General features: G+C 46.5%; 3 protein-coding genes across 6 annotated transcripts; 1 reads left to right on the top strand and 2 right to left on the bottom strand.

Annotated features, from left to right (window-relative positions):
• Positions 1-282: 282 nt before the first annotated feature.
• baz1a (bromodomain adjacent to zinc finger domain, 1A) lies at positions 283-15519 on the bottom strand. Of its 2 annotated transcripts, none has more exons than XM_062470101.1 (29): positions 15372-15519; positions 14870-15025; positions 13670-13948; positions 12042-12200; positions 11503-11604; positions 11316-11403; positions 11012-11146; positions 10745-10817; positions 10473-10639; positions 10219-10314; positions 9961-10099; positions 9696-9842; positions 9462-9557; positions 9102-9326; positions 8819-8984; positions 7218-7328; positions 6680-6768; positions 6373-6473; positions 5807-6284; positions 5370-5539; positions 4962-5116; positions 4574-4758; positions 4193-4273; positions 3810-4057; positions 2784-2995; positions 2338-2654; positions 1933-2105; positions 1699-1786; positions 283-1437 (listed from the first exon to the last, which is right to left on the bottom strand). In XM_062470101.1, the coding sequence occupies exons 2-29, from the start codon at positions 14980-14982 to the stop codon at positions 1262-1264; spliced, it is 4569 nt and encodes a 1522-aa protein (XP_062326085.1). In that variant the 5' UTR covers positions 14983-15025; positions 15372-15519; the 3' UTR covers positions 283-1261. The 2 variants fall into 2 exon arrangements, with proteins under 2 accessions (XP_062326085.1, XP_062326086.1); XM_062470102.1 differs by having other exon boundaries at positions 4574-4734.
• A 413-nt stretch (positions 15520-15932) lies between these two features.
• zgc:109986 (uncharacterized protein LOC553566 homolog) lies at positions 15933-19092 on the bottom strand. 2 transcript variants are annotated; one of them, XM_062470109.1, is made up of 9 exons: positions 19008-19050; positions 18810-18859; positions 18563-18684; positions 18313-18451; positions 17839-17960; positions 17545-17655; positions 17345-17451; positions 16761-16851; positions 15933-16534 (listed from the first exon to the last, which is right to left on the bottom strand). In XM_062470109.1, exons 2-9 carry the CDS (start codon positions 18820-18822, stop codon positions 16412-16414), a joined length of 828 nt encoding a protein of 275 aa, XP_062326093.1. In that variant the 5' UTR covers positions 18823-18859; positions 19008-19050; the 3' UTR covers positions 15933-16411. The 2 variants fall into 2 exon arrangements, with proteins under 2 accessions (XP_062326093.1, XP_062326092.1); XM_062470108.1 differs by having other exon boundaries at positions 18810-19092.
• Positions 19058-24526, top strand: srp54 (signal recognition particle 54). 2 transcript variants are annotated; one of them, XM_062470104.1, is made up of 17 exons: positions 19058-19211; positions 19607-19717; positions 19815-19912; positions 20085-20176; positions 20301-20385; positions 20626-20730; positions 20879-20945; positions 21036-21093; positions 21215-21365; positions 21705-21853; positions 22076-22176; positions 22333-22419; positions 22508-22581; positions 22857-22965; positions 23161-23331; positions 23442-23537; positions 23984-24526. In XM_062470104.1, the coding sequence occupies exons 3-17, from the start codon at positions 19835-19837 to the stop codon at positions 24073-24075; spliced, it is 1515 nt and encodes a 504-aa protein (XP_062326088.1). In that variant the 5' UTR covers positions 19058-19211; positions 19607-19717; positions 19815-19834; the 3' UTR covers positions 24076-24526. The 2 variants fall into 2 exon arrangements, with proteins under 2 accessions (XP_062326088.1, XP_062326087.1); XM_062470103.1 differs by having other exon boundaries at positions 23161-23340.
• Positions 24527-24607: the final 81 nt, after the last annotated feature.

Genomic DNA, 24607 nt, shown 5'->3' with positions numbered 1-24607 from the left:
CTGGGATTGGAAGGGAGCGAAGGAATTTGTCCTCTGACATACTTGACAATGAATCAACTCGCTAGGATAACAAACTTTAAAACTTCACCTGAGCAAAAAAACAAAACAAAAAACAACTCGTAATTCAGTTTCCTAAAAATAAACCTTTGTATAGAAAGAAAAATATATATTTCCACAATTTGTAAAGTTCTTGATATGAGATGCACATGAAGTCCTCTTGATGTTACTTAAATAAATATATAACATAAAAAACATCTAGTTAAAGATGAGATGTAAACAATAACTATTAAACAAAAGTCAATTTATTTTTACATACAGAAAAATGTACAAGACAGCAAATACAAAAGACAAAGTTTAGGGGGAAACTCAGTATTAAACCCTACCCTAAAAACTCAACAGAAAACTATGTCAATTACTCTTTACATAAACATGGTCTATATATTTGAAAGAAAATCATAAATAAAGCAGGTCATCCTCACACACAAACTAAATAAATAACCAATAAGAAAAAAACAAAATGGGGATTATGGAACATTTGATAAGGATTAAATGATGGTTGTTCCAGTGTAGTGTCACTGAAGCCCCCCCCCCCCCCCTCCTTTGATGGAGACAGTTCATTCTGGGACATTTTTCTACTAGGTTACAACTGAGAAAACGCACAAACTAACTTAGAACAGTCATCTTGAGGTGGCAATACCTAATTAATCAAAGTTGTTGAGGTCATTCACTTGAGAGATGTGTTCAAAACAGTAGTCTAGAAATGCTGCCAAGAAAATACAAAACATAATGCACCGTTGTAAAAAAAAAACTTTGATTTTCAATTTCAAATCACAATTTGTTTTCCCTGAGTGAAAATGAATAAAATCGACTGTTTTCAAATAATATCCAGTGCAAAGTAGATTCACATCAAGTTAAACCTGTGTTGTCATCTGACGGTATGTGGTGCTGTCTTACGTGGCCATTTTGCTTTGGGAATGTTCAAAAACTCCAGTTTGGTGCTAGGAAACTTCAATCCGGTCTGTTTACAAACAAACTCCAAATCCCTCCCTTGCCCCTGCCTGGTTAGGCTCTAGACCTGAGAGGAATGGACTGGTATAAGCAACATGGTGATAATTATCTTGTTGCCTGATATGCTATGATGTACTTAGACCTATAGTGCAGATCTATCAACATCACTTAACTGCCTCTACTTTCCACCAAGCACCTTCAAGGACATCTTGTCAGTTGTAGACAGGCAGATAGTGGTGTAGGGGACGGTTTGTTACATCCGGGGCCGTTTCTGAGGAGGAGTAGACGTCTTGTCAGACAGACCCAGCTTCTGGAGCTCAGAGTAGAAGTAATACTGGAGCCTTGACCCAGCCTTGGCCTCGTTGGTGTGGCGAGGGTTGTACTGCAGGCAGTTGGCAAACATCAACTCCACGTCATCAATGTACTCCGCTAGTAGGTGCGGGGGGGGGGGAATCGAGATAAGCAACAGGTTGCGGTCAACAACAAGAATCTTCAGGGTCACTGATTTCATTCCCATGGACATTAAATGATTCTGATAGGTATTTACTGTTAGTGAAATGGCATTGGGATAGTAGTAGATATTTACTATAAAGTGATGCATTTCGTTGAGGCAAATACTATGCAGCAAAAGTTAAAGAATCTAAAGATGGTTGTTGAGGGTTGAGGTGTAATATGTCAGTTAGAGCTCACCAGATGTTTTGTATTCACAGTTGTTGACCTTCTCCCTAATGGTGCTCAGGGCAATAGGCTTCTTGATGATATCGTAGTAGTCAGGTACCTACACACAAAGATTAAGAAAGAATCACACACCACACCTCTGAACAGGGAGCGCGTACATGTGCAGGCACGCGGGAGTGAAGGGGTAAAACAAGCTATAAAAAGTCTCACTCCTTGAGTACCAAGTGCGTGACAAACCGTGTGTACCTGAGTCCTGGAGACCAGCTTCATGAAGGGCCAGCTGTCCTCGTGTCTGACCAGCTCCACGGTCAGCTGCTCGCAGGCCGACAGCTCGTGCACGCCGTGGTTCCTGCCAGAGCTGCGGCGGCTGGAGGAGGAGGACGAGGTCGTCAGCAGGACAGGCTTTGGCTTGGAGACCTCTGCTGGCCACACAGGGAAATGACAGGCAGGTGACCCAACGAAGGCAGGAAGGAAAGGGAAAATGTATTTGTGAAAATAATAGCTTTAGTCATTTAACAATGTGTCAATTTAGTCATATAACACAAAATGAACACTGTGTGGGGGGGAAAGAAAAGAGAGAAATTAAAAAGGACGACTTTCTAACATGAAAACCATCAACTTCCCTACTTGGGACAATCCCATGTTGCATACCTGCGAGGGGACGTTTTGAGGCAGGTGAGGGGGTCTTGCCGTTTGGAGCCAGGATTTCATGGCTGAGGCGAGAGCTTGCGCGGCTTCCTGCCCTGGGAGGAGCTCTGCTGTTGGACACGGGGGTGGGCTTCTTCCCTGAGCCCCTGGAGGCCGAGCCAGAGGCCGCCCTCCCAGAGGAGGGGGCCTGTCTGGGGGTGGTCTGCTGGCTGCGGGGGGTAGAGTGGCTGGAGCTGCTTTTGCTGGTGGTTTTGTTGTTGGACCGGCCTCCTTTAGCGGGCGGGGGGAGCTTAACGGCAGCCCGGCCCTTCTTAGTCACACTACAGAGGGGAAACATCCACGAACAACCCATATTTTAGAATTGGGAGATTCATGACATTAGCAATTTACTCAACCGCAAAGGCTAGTTGTCATGCTCTTCTCAGCCCGTGACATGTACACACACACACCTCTCTTTTACATCCTCCTCTTCAGAATCATCCTCCGACTCTTCCTCTTCCGACTCCTCCTCTTCGGAGCCTTCTTCCGACTCCTCCTCAGAGCCTCTCTCTTCCTCCATCTCTTCCTCAGAGTCCACAGACGAGCGCTGGCGCGAGGTGAGGCGGTTGGCCCGCTGTTTGGGTCGACACTCCGGACAGAACCAGTCCTCAGCAGGGACCGCCTGGAGAGAACACAAGGAAGGTTCCAGAATTAGTGTCTCATCTCAGACCTACAGTAATACTGTAAGAATTTGATTAATTTTTATATTTGGGGAGCCTGGCCTACGTACTTCCGCTCAATTTGGATTTTGCTTCTGTACTAGGTCTGGGATTTCAGTGCATCAGTCGGTTTTCAGAAACAATTGTTTTGTAGGTCCAATCAGCGAACAGAGGGAGTGGCTGAGAACGATGACGTTGATGTCGTGCACTAGTTTGAGTTGTAGTTCAGTAATGGCGGCGGAGAAAGATGCGAGCGAAGCTATTCTCCGGTTGTGGCAACGCTGCCGAATATCCATAAGTTAAAGCCGGTTAAATAAAGTTTTGTTGGTGGTCATGATGTTGTGGCCCTCCTCCCCACGGGGTTCAGGAAAAGTTTGATTTTCCAGCTACGGCAGCTAGCTCCGTGGTGAAGGAGTTGGCTAAGGCGAACGCTAGTGATTGGTTATGGCAGATCAGAGTGGCTCTGGGCAGATCCAATAGTTTTAAACTTCAACAGAGTACCCACCTTCAAGGAAGTTAACGCTTGTCAATGGAGCGATCCCAGACCCTCTGTACAAATTAAATGTACGAGGGTCTGGTTAGGACCAGGCTAGAGGTGGAGGGCATTTCTGCCTTTATTATTTTTTTTACAGTGAAGGTATAGAGACAAGAAATGTAGGGAGGCAGGGAGAATGAAGAGGACATTCAGCAAAGGACCTGGGGTGGATTCGAACCAAAACCTGCGCCACGCGCACTTAGCCCCCCGACCCACAGCGCTGACGGTATTCCGAGTCCTACCTTGAGTTTGGGCCTGATGCAGTGGATGTGGTGTCCCCGGTCGCAGCCGTCGCAGAGCAGCATGTTCTCTGCGTCTCCCTTGCGCCGGCAGACCTTGCAGCGGGCGTTGAGCAGGGACTTGGCCCACAGCACGCTCCTCTCCAGGGTGGAGAGGTGGAGGAACACCTGGGACAGGCTGGAGCACGCCTGCAGAGAGTCCCGCCACCGCTCCAGCACCGTCTTACACACACGCCCGCTGTCACTGCCGTCTGAACACACACACACACACCAGATCAGAAAGTGTTCTCGACGGCATACTACTTCTAGCTAAACGTTTTAAAAAGGCAGGGAACTGGCCTGATGACTAAGATTCGACTCAGTGACTTGATTATTTAGTTTATTACCGTCTTTATCACTAGACTGGTCCTCATCTTTTTTCTTGTCTTTCTTCTTAGTCTTTTGATCCTTCTTGGAGTCTTCATCCCCTGGAAGAGGAATGAAAAGATGGACACGAGGAGGGAGAAGGGTTGGCTCTAGGTTCTGACTGGTTCGTCATGTCCGTCTAAAGGACAGCCAGTAATCTGCATGTTGAGTCATGTCATCAGGAGCTTAACTACCTCAACAGTGGATCAACAAGGGTCCTTAATGACCAGCTCTGTATGAGATGAGTACACATCTTCAGTTGGAAAGGTTCGGAGGCTCTCAAACTCATGATGTTGACTGTATCATCTGTCAACTAAGCTGTGTGTGTGTGCGCGGGTGGGTTGGGTGTTCAGTAGCCTTACCCAGAGGTGTCTTGAGAAACTTCCTCTCCATGCCCTGTTCGATCTGCACCAGGGCCTGGGCCAGCAGATGGACCGTGTTGTTGACGGGCTGGGGGGTCCCCGACCCGCTGGAACACCCCGGTGTCGCCACGCTTCCCCCCTCAGCCTTCAGCTCGGCCAGCCTGCTCAACACAACACAGGGGAAACTGTGTCGTTGTGTTGTGGTTTTGGTGTGTGTCAGTCGACAGTAGGCACGTAGAGGGGGCAGAGAGGAGGGGAGGAGTGAGGTAGAGGTGAGGGGTGTGCAGGAGACCTACTGATGCAGATACACATTTGAAGGACCTCCCTCAATTACCATTTGCAAATACTGTCAAGCTGTCGAGCCAGGTCTAGCAGGGTCGTCGTTTACCTGTCTCTAGTGCTTCCTCTGTGGGTCTGACAGTCCACCTCCATGTCCTCCACCTCTCCATTCACCTTCAGCCCGTTCTCCTTCCTTCCGTCTGAGGTCAGCAGGTCGTAATGGCCCTGCTCCAGAGCTGCCCTCCACACACTCCTCTCCATCACCTACACACACACACACACTTAGCTACATAACCTAAGGATTTATCTACAGTCAAGCGGACAAAATGTCACCTAGTAAAAAATAAATGAAGATATTTCATTTAAAGCAATTCAGTACACAACTAATTGCCCACTGGGAAATTAAGATATTGAATTAACTGTGCTGCAGTCAAAGAGACTGATTTGTCAAAAGCACAGTTTAACAGGTCATTCTGACCAATGAAGTTCTTCCAACAAGGTGGGGTAGCCAGCGTACCTTGAGGTTCCCCAGGGTTCCCTGGTAGATGCGGTCCTCGATGTCCAGCAGCAGGTCCCTCAGACGGTTCTCCATGAAGCGCTCAGCCGGAGCAGAGGATTCTGGGACGGCTGTGGAGGACTTGGTCCTGGAGGAACTGCCTCCAGCTTTCCCTGCCTCCTGGGGCTTGTCTGGACAGGAGAGAGAGTGTGAGGAACCAGGGTGACATACTGCAGCCTGACCTGCATCCTGGGGCCTGTCCGGCTGCATGGGTCTGTCTGACCGCAGAACATACCTCTCCTATCTACCCCTCGTTCTACACGGGAGTTCTAGCCTGTGGCAGTTCATCTACGGTACCTGTAGCTATACAACTGAGACCCATTTCAGCTATATGACGTAGCTACATCAGATGGGTTTAGATGTTGTTATAGTCAGATGTGTAGATCGTGTCTCAGTACCTGCATGGTTGTACCTGTCGGCTGCGGAGCCAGACAGCAGCTGAGCGATGCGTTCCCTCTCCAGCAGCAGAGCCTCCCTCAGCGTGTTCTCACGGTGCCCTCTGGGGTTCAGCGCCGTGATCAGCCGGTCCACCTCCTCCACCGTGCTGTAGAACGCCCACTGGTTGGGCCGGTTGACGGGCAGGCCGCAGACGTGCGCTGGGGCGGAGCCCGGGTCAGAGGCGGAGCCCGGGTCAGAGCCCGGGTCAGAGGCGGGGCTGGACACGGCGGTGTCGGCCCCTTCCTGGTCCTCCGTCTTGGCTTCCTGTTTGGGCTGGGGCAGGAGCATGTCCTCGGTCAGGCCCAGGAAGTCGTCCTCCACGAAGAGGGCGGAGGCGCCGGGGAAGAGCCAGTAGCGCCTGTAGAGGCGGTCGCGGCCCAGAGGGAGGATGTACGTGCAGGCGGCCGCCTTCTGGATCCGCTCCTGCAGCTCGCGCACCTGGGAGCAACGGCAACGCTGTTAGTGCCGTACGGGAAGAGGATTGTGGTGTCTGGGTATGTATGTACACACACACACATATCCCTACCTTCTCCTGCTCCTGCTGCAGCTCCTCAGGGGTCAGACCCATGGGGGCGGGGTCTTCCTTAGGCTCCGCCTGCTTCTGTTTCGGACCACCGCCTCCAATCTCTGGAGAGAGGAAACAGTTTCAGCAGGAGCAAAAGTGGCTTGTTTGGAACAAAAAGTTATGGTTTGTGAGAGAAGCTTGGAAAATTCTGTGATACCACAATTTCAGTGGCTGGACCCCCTCCAGGGAAATGATGAACTCATGTTCAATACTCTTAGTATTATGGTAGTTACAGTGCTCAGAATTGGGCATATTTGTAGAATTGTACTTTTCTTGGCCTTGCTCTGTTCCTCCTCGTCCTCTGTCTGGTGTCCTCCATGACTCTCTGTACTGGTGTTCATGTCCTCAGCTTCCTCCCTGGACACACACGGACACACACAGGTGAGCGGGTGTGAGGCGTGTGTGGTGTAGTGTGAGGTAGGTGGTGTGTGTTGTGTGAGGTGTAGTGTGAGGTGTGTGTAGTGTGAGGTAGGTGGTGTGAGGTGTGTGTAGTGTGAGGTAGGTGGTGTGAGTGGTGTGAGGTGTGCTGTGAGGTGTGTGAGGTGTGTGTAGTGTGAGGTAGGTGGTGTGTGTTGTGTGAGGTAGGTGGTGTGAGGTGTGCTGTGAGGTGTGTGTAGTGTGAGGTAGGTGGTGTGTGTTGTGTGACGTGTGCTGTGAGTGGTGTGAGGTGTGTGTAGTGTGAGGTAGGTGGTGTGTGTAGTGTGAGGTAGGTGGTGTGTGTAGTGTGAGGTAGGTGGTGTGTGTAGTGTGAGGTAGGTGGTGTGTGTAGTGTGAGGTAGGTGGTGTGTGTAGTGTGAGGTACGTACCTGGTGGAGTGGGGGGCGTTCTCATGCTCCTTCATCTTCTCGTGTTTCTCCTGCAGCTCCCTGAGCTTGAGCTCCTGCTCACGCAGCTTCTCCTCCTTCCTCTTGCGCACCCTGAGACAGCCCCACCAGCAACATGAGGGGGTGTGTCCTCCTCCTACTGTGTGTGTGTCCTCCTCCTACTGTGTGTGCCCTCCTCCTACTGTGTGTGTGCCCTCCTCCTACTGTGTGTGTGCCCTCCTCCTACTGTGTGTGTGTCCTCCTCCTACTGTGTGTGTGTCCTCCTCCTACTGTGTGTGTGTCCTCCTCCTACTGTGTGTGTGTCCTCCTCCTACTGTGTGTGTCCTCCTCCTACTGTGTGTGTGTCCTCCTCCTACTGTGTGTGTGTCCTCCTCCTACTGTGTGTGTGCCCTCCTCCTACTGTGTGTGTGCCCTCCTACTGTGTGTGTCCTCCTCCTACTGTGTGTGCCCTCCTCCTACTGTGTGTGTGTCCTCCTCCTACTGTGTGTGTCCTCCTCCTACTGTGTGTGCCCTCCTCCTACTGTGTGTGCCCTCCTCCTACTGTGTGTGCCCTCCTCCTACTGTGTGTGCCCTCCTCCTACTGTGGGTGTGTCCTCCTCCTACTGGGTGTGTCCTCCTCCTACTGTGTGTGTCCTCCTACTGTGTGTGTGTCCTCCTCCTACTGGGTGTGTCCTCCTCCTACTGTGTGTGTGTCCTCCTACTGTGTGTGTGTCCTCCTCCTACTGTGTGTGTGTCCTCCTCCTACTGTGTGTGTGCCCTCCTACTGTGTGTGTCCTCCTCCTACTGTGTGTGTCCTCCTCCTACTGTGTGTGTGTCCTCCTCCTACTGTGTGTGTCCTCCTCCTACTGTGTGTGTCCTCCTCCTACTGTGTGTGTCCTCCTCCTACTGTGTGTGTCCTCCTCCTACTGTGTGTGTGTCCTCCTCCTACTGTGTGTGTGTCCTCCTCCTACTGTGTGTGTGTCCTCCTCCTACTGTGTGTGTCCTCCTCCTACTGTGTGTGCCCTCCTCCTACTGTGTGTGTGTCCTCCTCCTACTGTGTGTGCCCTCCTCCTACTGTGTGTGCCCTCCTCCTACTGTGTGTGTGTCCTCCTCCTACTGTGTGTGTGCCCTCCTCCTACTGTGTGTGTCCTCCTCCTACTGTGTGTGTCCTCCTCCTACTGTGTGTGTCCTCCTCCTACTGTGTGTGTCCTCCTCCTACTGTGTGTGTCCTCCTCCTACTGTGTGTGTCCTCCTCCTACTGTGTGTGTGTCCTCCTCCTACTGTGTGTGCCCTCCTCCTACTGTGTGTGTCCTCCTCCTACTGTGTGTGTGTCCTCCTCCTACTGTGTGTGTGCCCTCCTCCTACTGTGTGTGTCCTCCTCCTACTGTGTGTGTGTCCTCCTCCTACTGTGTGTGTGCCCTCCTCCTACTGTGTGTGTGTGTGTGTGTACTTCCTTGTTTTTCTCCTTGTTGTGTGTGGCCTCCTACCGCTCCTTGTGTGTGTGTACCTGTGTGTGGCTCCTCCATCTCCTTGTGTGTGTGTGTGTGTACCTGTGTGCAGCCGCCTCCCTCTCCTTGTGTGTGTGTGTGTGTGTGTGTGTGTACCTGTGTGCAGCCTCCTCCCTCTCCCTGCGGTGCTGCTCAGCCTTCAGCTCCCTGAGCTCCTGCTTGGCCTGCCTCTGCTCCTCAGCACTGTCCTCTATGAAGTCCCTGGTGGACACCAGCGTCAGCAGCTTCCCACACAGGGCGTGCAGGATCTTCATCTTCTCGCCTGAACACACACATTACAAATAACCAAGGGCTGGAAGCTACTCTGGTTTTGTATTACTTTGGGGTGTGAAGTTGAGTTCAGAGGGAGTGGGGAAACCAGTGGTAAAGTGTGTCTGACCTGGCAGCAGGTCGTAGACAGCAGTGCAGGCCAGCCTCTTGACAATGGCAGGGTTGGCCAGTCGGAGCTCCACACAGGGGTCGTCGCTGGAGATGAAGCCCCCCTGCTTCTGGTAACGGAACTTGGCGTTGCTGTTGTTGCAGTCGGCGCCCGAGGCTAGGAGGTGGAGCCTCAGGATCTCTGACAGGGTGCAGCTGTCCAGGTCCAACTGCTTCAGGCTGCAGCCTGGGGTCGAGAGGGGTAGAGTCACACATCGCGGATTTACTCTCCGGTCAACAGTGGGCTTGTCTGTTTTTGGTGTCGGTATTGATTGATGGACTTGTATTAGCGGGCGGGCTGATTGACAGGTTGACTGGTTACCTTGGTGTAGCTGTGGCCAGGCAGCCGCAAGGGCGGCCACAGCGCTGATGGCTGACTGGGTGGGATCTGAATCATCATCCAGCGCCTCGCTAAGATCTGCAACCAGGAAGTCCACATTAGCTGCCAACATACTTAACATAACTGTTCAGTTTGTTTGGTCATTTTACCATACACTTTGACAATGAGCCTTTTCTTTTAATAGGAGAGACCGTTTGTGAAACATCATCAACATGCCTTTGGTGTCGGCCTCGGCCACCTGGTCTTTGGCCACCTCCTCCTGCTCCTCCGCCAGAGCCTGGAAGATGGCGGACAGGAAGAAGAAGAGCAGCTCGCACAGGGGCCCCTCGGGGTCCGAACCCACCAGTGCCTCCTCCAGAACCTCTGCAGGAACCAGAAAGATATCACGTTACAACAAAACCCAACAAAGCAGGCTGTGGGGAGCCTAAGCCCAGCAAGGCCTCCTGGTCTGGTTTAAATATCCAATCAAAGTGTTTCTGACCTAAGGAGACTCTGTCCGGGAACTCATCCTTCAGGTCGAACAGTTCTCCAAAGGACTTGAGGAACTCCAGAACCATGAGAGCATCTCCAAAAAGCTCGGCTGGAAGGCGGGTTTTCACCGGTACCGGACTGGGAAGCTCCTACAGGACACAGGGATGAGAGGAGAAGGGATCAGAGAGACAGACACACAAACACACAGACAAATGGAGGGAAGAGAGAGAGACGAGACAGACAGAGAGAGTCCGAGAGTCTTGTTTACCTGCAGGTCTTCACACTCCATGTCCTCTCTGGGTTTGTTCCACAGCTTCAGACGCTCTGCATACTTCTTCTTCTCCTCCTTCAGCTTCTCTCGCTCCTGAGTGGAGAAATACAGCGTTGGTTTACAGCACAAGAGGTGACATGATGTATACACTCTGAGGAGGATGCTGAAGCCCCTTCACTGTGAAGATCCGGATAAGAGATCGCTCTGGATAAGAGCGTCTGCTAAATGACTAAATGTAAGAACCCCCTCACCTTTTCCTTCTCCAGTTTCATGCGATCCTTCTCCTCCTTCCTCCGCTGCCTCTCCTCTTCAAACATCTTTTTCAGCTCTTCTTTCTTTTTCTCTTTGTCCTCCTTCTCCCTCTTCTTGGCCTCCAAGGCACCCTCTTTCTCCTTCTTCAACTTGGCCTTCTCCTGGACTGAACATGAGCCCCCCAAAAACATGTTTCAGCTTGAATCAACATACTTTGTGTTGAATATCAAAAGGCAAAAAAACAAAAACACAACTTAAATCTATGACTCACCAACAGCCATTTCCTCTTTCTGCTGCATTAGATGAAGCTTCTCCTTTGCTGCCTTCAGGAGACTATGTCCCAACTGCAGAACAGACCCACAACACTGGTTTACGGTGTGGTTTACATATGGTTACGTACGAACGCAGGCAGTCTACGGGAACGGACTCAGCGGCTCCACACAACTGAAACTCGGTGGAAGCTCAAAAGGGAAAACATGAGGCACCAATCACGTTACAGCTCGGGAATATAAAGAGCAAATCACAGCCGGCCTTTTACCTCTCCAGGAGAGCCATCTCCAGGCCGTTTGCCCCGCCCCTTCGCGGGTGGGCTGAAGACAAAGACGGGTGGTTCATCTGGGAAAAACTGGGAGAAGGTCGTCTCTGACAGACAGTACTTAGCTATGGAGGAGGCCTGTGAGGAAGGAAACAAGGTTATGCAATGCTAGCTAGCGAGCAACAACGTACAGACTACAGACATGAGAAAACACTTTACTCAAGATCAAAAAACCCAGCTCTAAAACTAAACAGCCATTTCTGAATGGTCTTTCTTCCATTGGCCAGTTAGAAGCCATTTCCCCCACCTTGAGGCCGATGGCTCCATTCTGAGGTTCACAGTGCTGTTTGAGGAGCAGCTTCAGCCTCTCCCGAGACAGTGTGTTCTTCTTGCGACTGAAACGATGGAGAGCGTTTTAAAAAGGCAGCGTGTATTGTGACACGCATCCAAACACAGTTCACCCTCCAGACAGCGGAAGAGGATCGAGATCTCACCTCATTTGAGCAGCCTTGGTCACAATGGGTTCACAACCTTCTGTCTTAATGGGACGGACTTTGTACTTTATCACTGCTGGGTTGATTGGTTTCTTCTTACGGCTGTCAACACAAGAGATAGACAGGGGGGGGAGAGAGACACAGAGAGAGAGACACAGAGAGAGAGAGACACACAGAGAGAGAGAGACACACCACAACAGTGTTTTTTTGATAAGTACGGTAGACAGAAGAAGAGTGGAGACCAGGTACGACCGAATGCAGGCTCCAGCAGAGGAAACCACCGATTTCGTTTTTTTGAGGTAGGATGTGGTCGGGGTCTATGACATGCATTCATTCATGCTCATTACAGTAAAAGGTGTGAGTAGCGTATGCTTGTCAGGGTGTTTAACATTACGTTATTCAAAATCTTTGAATAACTTCCTTATTAAAAGACTTTATCCGTATTCCAGATTCGTCTTTGCTGTGTGTATTTTAGGGTGTAACTGCACAATCCTAAACCCAGTGGTCTCGTCTGGGCAATAACCTCCCACTCCACTTACCCATTGGCCAGTGACTTGGGGGACTTTAGGGCGCTGCTCTCCTCGTCACTGTCACTGATGACGATGGCGTCCCCGTCTGAGGGGGGCTTTGTGTGACCGTTCATGCCCCCGTTAGAGTTGGAGTGCGGGGACTGCACCTCCAGGATCTCACATGGCTGTCTGCATGGGAAACAAAAGCATCAGGTTTAAGATGCTGTTTGTGAGAAAACCTAAGATAAAAAAGTGGTAAATAACAGGAACATGAAAAACGCATCAAATTCATTCATAAATGTTTTACTTTAAAACTGCATATCAAAGCAGGCACCTGGAGACGTAATTGTATTCTGTAGCTTTCTAAATAGTTTATCAAGATACTGAGTGGATAAAAACAGTGGATTAGCATGAGAGATCTCTATGGGAAAGAGTAACAGGCATGAACAGAAGTCAAGTGGACATACATACAGTCAAGCAAGAGATCTTCTGACAGCGAACGCTCTAACGAACGCCTGACCCACTACAAGACCAAAACTAGGCCAGAAACACACACAGACACTGCGTACAGGCCTATAACATAGCTAAGCACATCAGGCTAAGCACTGATACCCAACTGTGCCACAGCAATCTGCCAGATAAAGCCCACAGAGCCACTAGTGGCCTCGGCAGAGCGATTGTCTGTGCTCCCGCCTCTCCCGATACCCCTCCCTCCCCCCTGCTGAGCCCATGCTGCCTGGCGTCTGGCTGCCTCCGCTCCACTCGCACATTACAATGATGTGACGTCTGGGCGAGTCCTTTTGCCTTGACAGCCAATCAGACAGCTCTGCCATTTCTTAGATCCGCCCAGTACCTTCTGTGTTGTATTATCTCTGCAGACAGCAAGGTCAGGCCACGATGGCTGACTAGTTTGCGGATCCAATCTCTCCGTGCCGAAAAAAGGGCTCTGGTTAGCTTGTTAGCAGTTTAGGCCCATTAATACGGATCAGCTGCTAGTTTGACTGTCTGTAACCACATGATTACAGACTGGTTGGTGATTATAATGACAAGAGTGCTGCAACAAATGCACTTCCGTTCTTCTTCCTCTGTTGTTTGATAAGCAACGTTATAATGGGGCCTCCGTGAGCCAGGCAAGGCTGAGAGATGGTAGCCTGCATGGCCAGGAAAGGCTGAAGAATAGCTAGAAACTTCTGCAGACTGAGCCATATATGTGTGAAGCCACACCCAGTCCTGTTCCATCAGAGGAGCTCTAAAAGGCTCTCATCAAACAGCTCACAGTCAGGGTCATGGCTACCAGGAGTTCCTTAATTCTTAGGCTGAATGGAGATGCTATAAAACCACAGCATCATCCTGTTCGGGACCCTTTGACACTGCTTAACCTTATCCCTTTCCCCTCACAGGTCAGCAAAGTCTTAAGGACAAGGTGGAAGAACCTAACTAAAAGCCTACACAGGGCCGTGTATGTGCCATTTAAGCACTAAGGTGCCATCGCATTGATAACTTAGTTATGAGAAAGTAACAGAGGTGCATTGGACCTGTCCCCAAGTTGGCACTAATAAGACCGGTCGGTTTCATTGCACTGGGTATTACCCATCCACTGCACCCCCAGTATAGTCAGGATTGCTGACATGCGGACCCGTTGAGGATCGGCATCCTACCTGGCTCCTCCTCTGTGTATCACATCCACCATCTCCCCAGGGAAAAACCTGTCCTTGGCGTAGGAGTACACCTCGTCGCAGATCTCGTGGAGGCGTGTGCGGTGTGTGAGGGCGGTCAGGTGCAGCAGAGGGAGGACCAGTGAAGATGGAAAGTTCTGGAGGTTCTGCCGGGCCTTCTTCTCGCTCTCTACAGCCTCCAGGTAGGTCAGGCCAGGCTTACCTGTCAGGGCACAGCTCCACACGAGGCTGTTGCACAGAATAGTGCGCTCAAAGAACTCACTGGAAAGAGACAGGAAGAGGTGAGATTGGTATTGTTGTCCACTCAGTTCATTATCACCATAGGATTCAGATTCAGATTCAACTGTTAAATGGTGAAGTGATGGTTAACACCATACACTGACATTTCTGATATATATTAAGTAGAAAGTAAACCAGACTAATTAAAGTCCAGATAAATTGATAAAAATGCAGTGTGCTTTCTAAGCAGTACTTTAGAAGTCAAACAAAAGTGTTCAAATGTCCATATAGGGCAGGGTGTAGCTATGCCTAGCTTTGTCATGTTTTCACTCCAACAATAGGCTACACCACGCTTCTCTTCACATCTAAGCTTTAGCTTCTACTGTGCGAGAGGTTGCATGTTACTTAAGTGAGTATTAAAGGCAGTGATAGTGACTTCACTAGAGAGCTCTTGGGATGTGACTGAATACACCGATAATGCCACTGATCAGTTATTTAGTTCTAAATACTAACTTGACAGTCAATACAACTTCTCTCAAGTTCGAAACTTGGGCTATCAGTTGACTAGCAGGCCGGGCTTCAGCGTGAACAACAGCAGTGAGTGGCGCGTTTCAAATGCTACTTCTCTCTTAGCTAACAACCAGCCTTGGACTTGGGTTAGCTACTAGCTTCTAGTACAACTAGCTTCAGTAGCAACAAAACTACACCTGCCAAACGAAACGGACCTTATTGACTCTTAACCTCATGTAAAAGAACAAACTGTAACACCCACGGACACCTTTTTCACTTATTTACATTAGACTACATAGTGTCCATTAGAAAGTTCATTGGAGTTAATTATTACGAAACTTAACAAGAATATGCATCTTTGTACTCTTAACTGTGGATGACATCCCTTAAACTTCCTGCACCCAAGTCAGAATCTTAGATAGATATAATATCGAATGAACTTATTTAACATACTCATAGTTTCTGAAGATTTCGTGGGTGACTCGGCATAGGAACACCTCTTCGTCAGGCTTTAGGTCGCCCGGAGGTTTCTGTCTGACAAACGGCTTTCTGTGGAGAAGCGGCATCTTTCTTTATCTTCGTCTCCTCGGATCCACTGTCTCTTTCAGACTTAAAAAATAGGAGGGAAAGGGACAGCATGTGTAGAGTTAAATAGTAACCGAATATACACACTAAAATCAGTACTTAAGAGCCAGTGACTGTAAGGAATCAGTGATCCGAAAGCTGTAAAAATTGCTGTAAAAGCTGCCAGAAATGTCAAGAGCAAAACCAGTCTTTGTTAGCAAGTGACACACGCTTCCCAGTTCCACTCACAAAGTGACTGTAATCCAGCCCACATGAAAATGTGCTCAGTAATTGACTTATCCCATTTCTGACATCAATAGTCAGAAAGTGTACATAAAAATATGTTTAAGTAGGATATCGTTTTCAAATACATAATTCAAGAGATGTTTACCAGTTGTGTAACGTTGAACAGATAATCCGCGCTCGAAAGACCGAACTCAAACGACTGTCCCACTTCGACCGTGAGCGTGTTGACGACAAGTTTTGATCCGCTCTAGTTCCCCAGGGTTGCCAGGTTTATTGAATGCATCCCTCTAACAATGTGTACACAACCCCCTATATGAGACCGTACATGTCTATGCTAGATAAATTTGACTTTCTAAACTTCGGGAGTCACAGTATAGCCGCAAAAGTTAGACCACAGTTGTAATGTGCATATAACAGAGCTGATAACTTTATACTACACAATATTTTTGTCTCAGGGTTTATTATCCCTGAAGAGTTTCAAAAGGAACAGTATGTGCACTGGCAAAAGGAGTTCCTTGCTAAACCATTTCCTGTTTAGACAGTTTAATACTTAATGTGTGCCTTTACATAAGAGTGACTGCTCATACAATTTACTTGGGTTGCTCACTGTTTGGAAACGCAGATGTCATTGAAGGTGTCCCTCTTGACAATTGCAACAATGCAAACCCAACACAAGTTAAAACCAATTAAAAACACCAAGGCAGTATGTTGACATTTTGAGCATATTAAGTGTTGACATTTGCAAAAAATTGCATTTACATTTACACAAGTTTTGTAAAAAACAAAACAAAAAACATGACATGCGTTGCCAGATCTTTGGAATCTAGACGATGGCCTGCCCACATTTCAGATGTGTTACTTTGCTACATTACAGTCCAGGCATCATCCATGTGATATCATGGGCTTTATGTCAGTTAATCATAGCACCATGACAACGCAAACAGGCACATTGGGGTCCATCTGTTCTGGTACAGAAAGCCTATTCGTTCGTCTTGGCTTGGGACTATAGTGACATATTGGTCATCACCACACAGGCTGAAAACAGCCTCAGAAATATCAATCTTAAAGTGTACATAGTAAAGCCTCTGAACCACCATGGTAATTTGTATAAAAAACTGACAAGTCATCATCATTTATCATTGATTTAACTGTTCAATTGACAGATCCAGTGTCAGAGCTTTATGTCTATGATCCTAGCACCCTGTAGAGATGGATGTCTCTATAGGCATCCTGGTCACTGTCCTTTCCCAGGTACACGCTGTAGTCCAGGGGGACCTCCTCCACCCATTGGCTGTGGTCCACACTTCCCTGGGAGACCAGCACAGGACATACAGCATACACACTGAGAAAAACAGGCTACCCTTGAATTATGTTTTGAGTAAATAAGTATTACTTATTATTACATTAAAATCCCAGACAAAGTTGTGTACACAGGATCTACAAGCTAGTTAATGACAGTACATATGGGTGTACAATATATACAAGTGCACTGCATATATACAAATATTTAAGTGCACTGATCTGTATAGTTTACCTGTAAAGATGAAAGTGACTCCAGGATGCTAGGAACAGTTACCAGTAACGCACCCTTCTTGCGAAAATTGTGGACGATAAAGTTCCACGCTCTACACAAGCAAAAAGAAGAAGGGAAACGAAGGGTGGTTTACATTTACATTTACATTTAGTCATTTAGCAGACGCTCTTATCCAGAGCGACTTACAGTAAGTACAGGGACATTCCCCCGAGGCAAGTAGGGTGAAGAGCCTTGCCCAAGGACACAACATCATTTGGCACGGACGGGAATTGAACTGGCAACCTTCAGATTACTAGCCCGGTTCCCTAACCGCTCAGCCATCTGACTCCATATTTAATGTCAGGTTTAATGTCAATAATGTATAGGAACTGTAGAAGCCTACGCAAAAAAGGCTGAGTAAATCATTTTTGTAAAGACTAACAGTGAGTTTCCAAAACATGTTCCCTGTTCAACCTTACACTAATCAAACTCTTTCAGATCTGTGATGAGGAATGAACAAGGAAACGCAAGAGGGAACATTCTGGAATGGTAGCTAATCACCCCCCCCCCCTTTCCACCCCACACTCTTTGTGTCTACTACCTACTTCAGTTGATTGCTAGGCTCTAGGAAGTACTCAAAGACATTGTTCATGATGAGAACATCTGCATTCTGAATGAGGGAATCCTGACTGCAGATGTCTGCATGGATGACCTGTGGAGAATAGAGAAAGTTGCAGTGTTAAGTAACAATAAATAAGTAAAGAAAGACCTGGTGAATTGCTCTAGTATGAGACAGACATTCTACCTGTATTCGATCACTGAAGCCATACTTTTCCACAGCCATGTTCTGAAGCCTGACAAACTCAGCACTTATCTCCACCCCAACCAGCTGAGCTGCTGAGCTGTACAGATACCCCTGAAACACAGATATAAGGGTTCCTTTCAACCACAGGTTAATATACAGTAGAACTGACTTGGCTACACCACACTTAACTGCCGACCACAAACAATGACGTCCCTTTTCTTTCTTTCTTTCTTTCTTTCTTTCTTTCTTTCAGAGAAGCATGTGAATATCAGTTTGTCTACAGATGTATTTTACCCCATAGAGAACAGCACCCAGTCTGGAGCCAACATCCACCACAAGTCTTCCTGCCAGGTCGGGCAAGGCGTGCTGGAACAGGAACTGGAGCTCCAGGATGGAGAAAGAGTGAGAGATGAAATCTGAGAAGACATAAAACATTTGTATGGGTCATGTATATGCAAGTTTTTGTTGAAAAACTCCTATCCTCCTTTCATATGGAAACTCAAACATCTATACTTAAGATAAATTCCCTTAAGTAAGTAATTTATTCTGGGATATTCTTAACAAAAGCTGAACTTTGTTCCAAACAACTTCTACACTTTTAACTTGAAGTTTAATATATAAACCATTCATCTTTAGCGAGAATGTAGAGCCATATACAGCAAGCTGAAACATACACAAATCTATTGATATGTCTTGCTGTTTAGAAAGAAAATGACAGTGGCTGTATACTGTATATGTAGGGAACCAGGATATCTAAAGAGCACTTACCCAGGGGAGCAGTCCCATGAGAGCCACAGCTGAGACAGTAGTTCCTGCTCATCTTGCCCTCCTCACAAAGCGTGTCCACTGTCTCCTCATCATATAAGAAGGCATCCACATGGACCGTAGGGTGGGCACAGTGTTGAGTCTGGAGTATTACAGACACAGCAAAAAAAAAGACAACATATTCAATTTAGGGAACATCTCATTGAGAGCCACCAGTCATGACGATGATAATTTTATGGACTGAGGCCAGCACCTTCTCTACGGCCAAAGACTCTGAGGACAATGTTGCCTCCATTGGCAGACAGGTTCTAAGGTCCTCTGAGATGCTCTGAAGTATGACCTTCTGGTTATCAGTCAGGGCATCATCCAGTTCATCTGAGATGTGATCAATGAAATGTGTCCTTTCAGATATGAACATTTACTTGCCGGGTGACTGGATGTTTAAATAGTTATTGACTTATCAATTATTCTATGAATGCTTATTTATACAAGAAAGATACCTGTGTTTTTCATCCAGTCTATCAACCTGGGAAGGTCTTGACGTTGAACTCTAGAGAGTAGACGTTGGATTTCATTTTTAGCTTCTGAAAAGTTCATTTTCTGTTTACAGATTTGTGTGCAGCATGTGGGGGAAAATACTGCCGCGTGTCACTTTTGAGGAGGTAAATCATGAGAATAAACGATAACGAGATGATTACCAATTTAAGTATAACGAGACATGCGAGTCGCAATGTAAACCGAACCAATTAAATCCCAGCCTTCTGTTGCACGAGGAAGTAAACACAACCCCGGAAGCGGATGCATTTTGCTTCTGGGTCGAATCGGATTTAGATGACGTTCGTTTGGTTGACTTAGCTTCTGTAGCAGCTGGAAAAACTGGTATACTGATTCTATTGATTCTGGTAAGATGGACAATTACACGATCTTATGCTATTAGCAAATGTAATGTATTTATTTTGTTATAAAACGAAGATGCCAGTCTACACGCCTACAAAGTAGTTAGCTAATAATTTACACTGAACAGTAGAATCACGGCCCGTTGCGTCGCAGCTAGTTATATGATACTGGACTAAACATTTTGCTATCTTCGATAACTTTGCTTGCTATTAGTAATATTTATTCTTCTTCTATACATCTATAGCTATCAGACTAGCTAGCTACCTATATTTTGCCACGGAAGATGTACTAGCGCGCTTTTCACTTCAGTCACACGTTTACCAATAATCCTCCTGTCCCCCTTCTCATTTACATGTCTTGCTTATGTTGTCAAATCTTGTTAATCCTTTATTTATTCTAGGATTCCTATTGATAACAAACAGTCATCACTGCACTAATTGGTGAGCAGTGAAACTAGGGGGTTGCCCCTCAACATTGAAGCCGAAGAGGCCGAATTTCTCAACTGATTTTTGTAAGTTGAACACGTTGCATGTAAACAGGTACTAGTACTATTTGTGTTCGTACCCAACTGGTGTCTTGATATACTGCCATGCAACCGTTACCTTCAGGTTTCACTTGGATCGTAAAGATGGTTTTGGCCGACTTGGGACGAAAGATCACGTCGGCGTTACGGTCACTCAGTAATGCCACAATCATCAACGAGGAGGTATGTTTAGTAGTTGATCTTGAGGTCTTATTTGCCGCTAGTTAACATAGTACTTGTAACTCTGGTAGTTAAATAGGTCAGTATGATAACGGTTGGCCTAGCCGATTTGATTAACCATGATTCCATCTGCCCTGGTCTATATGTACTTTGACTAAGTGTGTCAACCCATTAGGTGCTAAATGCCATGCTAAAGGAAGTATGTGCAGCCCTCCTGGAAGCTGATGTCAACATCAAGCTGGTGAAACAGCTTAGAGAAAATGTCAAGTAGGTCATCATATATATTACATATGTATATTTCTCTCTTTTTCACATACACACACATACACAGCTCAGATGCACACTCAGCTGACATCACTTGACATTGTGGTGTCCCTTTCACTGTTTGTAGGTCAGCCATTGACCTGGAGGAGATGGCGTCAGGCCTGAACAAGAGGAGGATGATCCAGCATGCCGTCTTCAAGGAGCTGGTCAAGGTCTGTGCATACTAACACCATCACCACACACCAGCATGAAAGCACTCATAATCTCTTGGTAATGTGTAGTTTGTAAAACCAATTGTCCTGCAACTTGGGTTTTGAGTCTTTGGGGTGGGGTTAAGAGTTTCCATTGTCTTTTAACCAGTTGTTAATTACTGTGAAAGATACTGCCAGGGATTACTGCCAGGGCTTTGAACAGTTCTTGTTTTTCAAACAAGTTGTGTGTTTTTGTCCTAGCTGGTGGATCCAGGGGTGAAGGCATGGACGCCCACGAAGGGCAAGAACAACGTGATCATGTTTGTGGGTCTCCAGGGGAGTGGGAAAACCACAACATGTTCAAAGGTGAGTGATACTGCTGGATCTTAGCCCAAAAGATAAAAACTCAATTTACTGTTTTTAAGGAAAGTAAAGGGAGTCATGCTGTCTGTTTTCAACAGTGTGATTTAGCTACCTTATATTCTAATATACTGAATGCTTTTCTTTTTTACAGTTGGCATACTACTTCCAGAGAAAAGGCTGGAAGACCTGTTTGATATGTGCTGACACATTCAGAGCTGGTAAAGTGTTCTGTTTGACAAATAATTCTTAAAAAAAATTGCCTTTAAAAATAATACAATTGAGTGACCGTGTCCTCTCTGTGTTTGAAGGTGCCTTTGATCAGTTGAAACAGAACGCAACAAAAGCCAGAATCCCATTCTATGGAAGGTAAACTGACAACATTCTAGGGCCATATTTAACCCTGTAAATCCTACATATTCCTAGGACCATTTAATGCATAAAACCTACTACATGTTGCACGTGTTTATGTTCTGCATCTAATTGACAGTTACACAGAGATGGACCCTGTTGTCATAGCAGCGGAAGGTGTAGAGAAGTTCAAGAATGAGAACTTTGAAATCATCATTGTTGACACCAGCGGTCGACACAAGCAGGAAGATTCTCTTTTTGAGGAGATGCTACAGGTTTCCAACGCTGTGGTAAGTCTTATGGACTTAGTCTTATGGATGTCAGATGGCTGAGCGGTTAGGGAGTCGGGCTATTAATCAGAAGGTTGTTGGTTCGATTCCCGGCCGTGCCAAATGACGTTGTGTCCTTGGGCAAGGCACTTCACCCTACTTGCCTCGGGGGGAATGTCCCTGTACTTACTGTAAGTCGCTCTGGATAAGAGCGTCTGCTAAATGACTAAATGTAAATGTAATGTAAGTCTGAGGCACTTGACCATTGCCTCGTTTTTATTACTGGGTATTTAATTCTAACTCCAATTATGATATTTATGTATGTTTTATCAACTACATCCTGGTGTCCTGTTTCCACAGCAACCAGACAACATAGTGTACGTGATGGACGCCTCCATCGGCCAGGCCTGCGAGGCCCAGGCCAAGGCCTTCAAGGACAAGGTAGACGTGGCATCTGTCATTGTCACTAAGCTCGACGGGCATGCCAAGGGTGGTGGAGCTCTCAGCGCGTAAGTTGCAGAAGTATTTATGGTTAGCACAGCTTTAATATGGTTGATTTCCTGGTTGAAATAAATAGTACAAAGCCTCAACCTGGTCTGGAAAGTTGCTGAGGTAAAAGAATAACAACTATCTCATACTAATGTGAATGGACACTTGTTAAGAGAGATGTTTTCATAATGAATTGCTTTTGTGTTGTTTTTGACTTCTGTTTGTATTATAATTTTTTACAGTGTGGCTGCTACTAAGAGTCCCATCATATTCATTGGAACTGGAGAACACATTGATGACTTTGAACCATTCAAAACACAGCCCTTCATCAGCAAGTTACTGGGTAGGCTGTTTACTCCACTGGGTGTCCTTGCTTTCATTTTGCCCGTAGCCAAAGCAACATTGCCTATTTATTTAGTTTGTTACAGTGAACATTTTGTGGAATTGAATCATTTATATTTTATTATCTTATTTTTCATTTTTTTCTTTCCATCTCCAGGTATGGGAGACATCGAAGGATTGATAGACAAGGTCAACGAACTCAAACTAGATGACAATGAGGAGCTGATTGACAAGTTGAAACATGGTGAAGATTAAAATCAATTAATTGTAGTTTTACTTGGGTAGTATTGTCATCTAATCCCCCCCCCCCCCCCATTGCTTGTCTGTTTCAGGCCAGTTCACTCTCAGAGACATGTATGAGCAGTTCCAGAACATCATGAAGATGGGACCGTTTGGACAGATCATGGTGAGGACAAGTGGATGGGAGTTGGGTAGTTTGGGTTAATGGCAGGTGATGAGAGTCATGTCAATTTCATGTTCTGCATAAACGTTATCTTAGGGTTACCGTAGTCCTGCCACTTATAGTAGATGTTTTTATTATCTTCTTTGATCCAAGCTGCTATATGTCGCTTTGAATAAAATCATCTGCTAAATGAATACATTCACTACATTACATTATTATCTTAGTGGTCACGTATTAAGATGCATCAGTGCTAATACCGTACTTGTTTCAATCTTTAGGGAATGATCCCAGGCTTTGGAACAGACTTCATGAGCAAAGGCAATGAGCAGGAGTCCATGGCCAGGCTGAAGAAACTAATGACCATTATGGACAGCATGAACGACCAAGGTGATTACTGAAACGGCGAAACGTTTTGCTTTATATTTCCACATCAATCATCAGCTTCAACTTAATTGTCATCAACGGAAATTATTGGTGCATCAGTAAAATACATTGGTTCCCAGTTATGTTCTTACCTCTTGTTGTATGTTACTCTTGAAAGTCGTAAGCTTTTACCGCTCACAGATCTCTATTCTCTGACAGAGCTGGACAACAAAGATGGCGCCAAGCTGTTCAGCAAGCAGCCCAACCGTATCCAGAGGGTGGCTCGGGGGTCTGGTGTTGCCACCCGTGATGTCCAGGAGTTGCTCACCCAGTACACAAAGTTTGCACAGATGGTCAAGAAGATGGGTGGTATCAAGGGCCTGTTCAAAGGTACGAAAGGTACAGAGACACTCATCTGGGTCAAACTCGTGGGGGGTTTTGCAAGGTTTTGCAGCAAGCTGATTGGACTCTCCTAAGTAATTGTGTTTCATGTTTTAAAGGTGGCGATATGTCCAAGAACGTCAACCCCTCTCAGATGGCGAAGTTGAACCAGCAGATGGCCAAGATGATGGATCCCAGAGTTCTGCATCACATGGGTATGTTGTTGAACTCTGCCTGCAAATTTTTGAACACATTTTAGGAATTTAAAAGTACTTTACATTTAGTCATTTAGCAGACGCTCTTATCCAGAGCGACTTACAGTAAGTACAGGGACATTGCCCCGAGGCAAGTAGGGTGAAGTGCCTTGCCAAAGGACACAACGTCATTTTTCATGGCTGGGAATCAAACTGGCAACCTTCTGATTACTAGCCCGATTCCCTAATCGCTCAGCCACCTGACTCCCCTTTACACACACATCTACAATGAATGAATGAACGAATACTGCATTAACCCCCAAGAGGACATTCATTCTGTGACGTTGGCTCTGTTTTGTTACATGCATGGGAAATTGTATTGGTCCACCTTGTGTTGCTGTTTTTGATTATTTTGAATTTAATACTGATGTTATTTTAATCCACCACCATGTGTTGTGACTCTGCAGGAGGCATGGCCGGGCTTCAGTCCATGATGAGGCAGTTCCAGCAGGGAGCTGCTGGCAACATGAAAGGAATGATGGGATTCAACAACATGTGAACCACAAAGCCTTAACAGTACCGCTGAAGGAAACAAAATATGTGTTTTGGACCGTTGTGAAAAGGAAGAGGTGGGGGTAAGGGGAGGGAGAGGAAAGGAGATAATTTGAGGAGATAACAATTATTTCAGGAGGTGGAGACAGTTATTTGAGGATTAGAGAAGTGGAACCGAGGGTTCTTTTTGCCTCCGTAATATAATTCTATAACTTCTTTGTGTATAAGATTATGCAGAGGCGTATGTTCATGTCCAGAATAACTAACAGGTCGATGATTTTACAGTAATTGCAGGTAAAAGAGGCACAAGAGATGGCAGGCAGGATTATAGTAGTGTAAGGAAATCATGGCTGATAATCCTGATTTCGAAAGATTGCAATGAATGAATATGACAAAAGTAGTTTGTGACAATATTTTTGTCATGTTATAATAAAATTTGTATTGCAACGTTTTAAAAATATGGTGTCATTTATCGGAGATCTTTGTGTGATTAATGGATTATAGCCCTTCTTATCTAGCCCACTTTCAGCACATGATAA

Source organism: Osmerus eperlanus, chromosome 9 (genome assembly GCF_963692335.1).
Source record: "Osmerus eperlanus chromosome 9, fOsmEpe2.1, whole genome shotgun sequence".
Lineage (NCBI taxonomy): Eukaryota > Metazoa > Chordata > Actinopteri > Osmeriformes > Osmeridae > Osmerus > Osmerus eperlanus.
The sequence above is the reverse complement of the archived record's forward strand: the minus strand, read 5'-3'. Positions and strand labels throughout refer to the sequence as shown.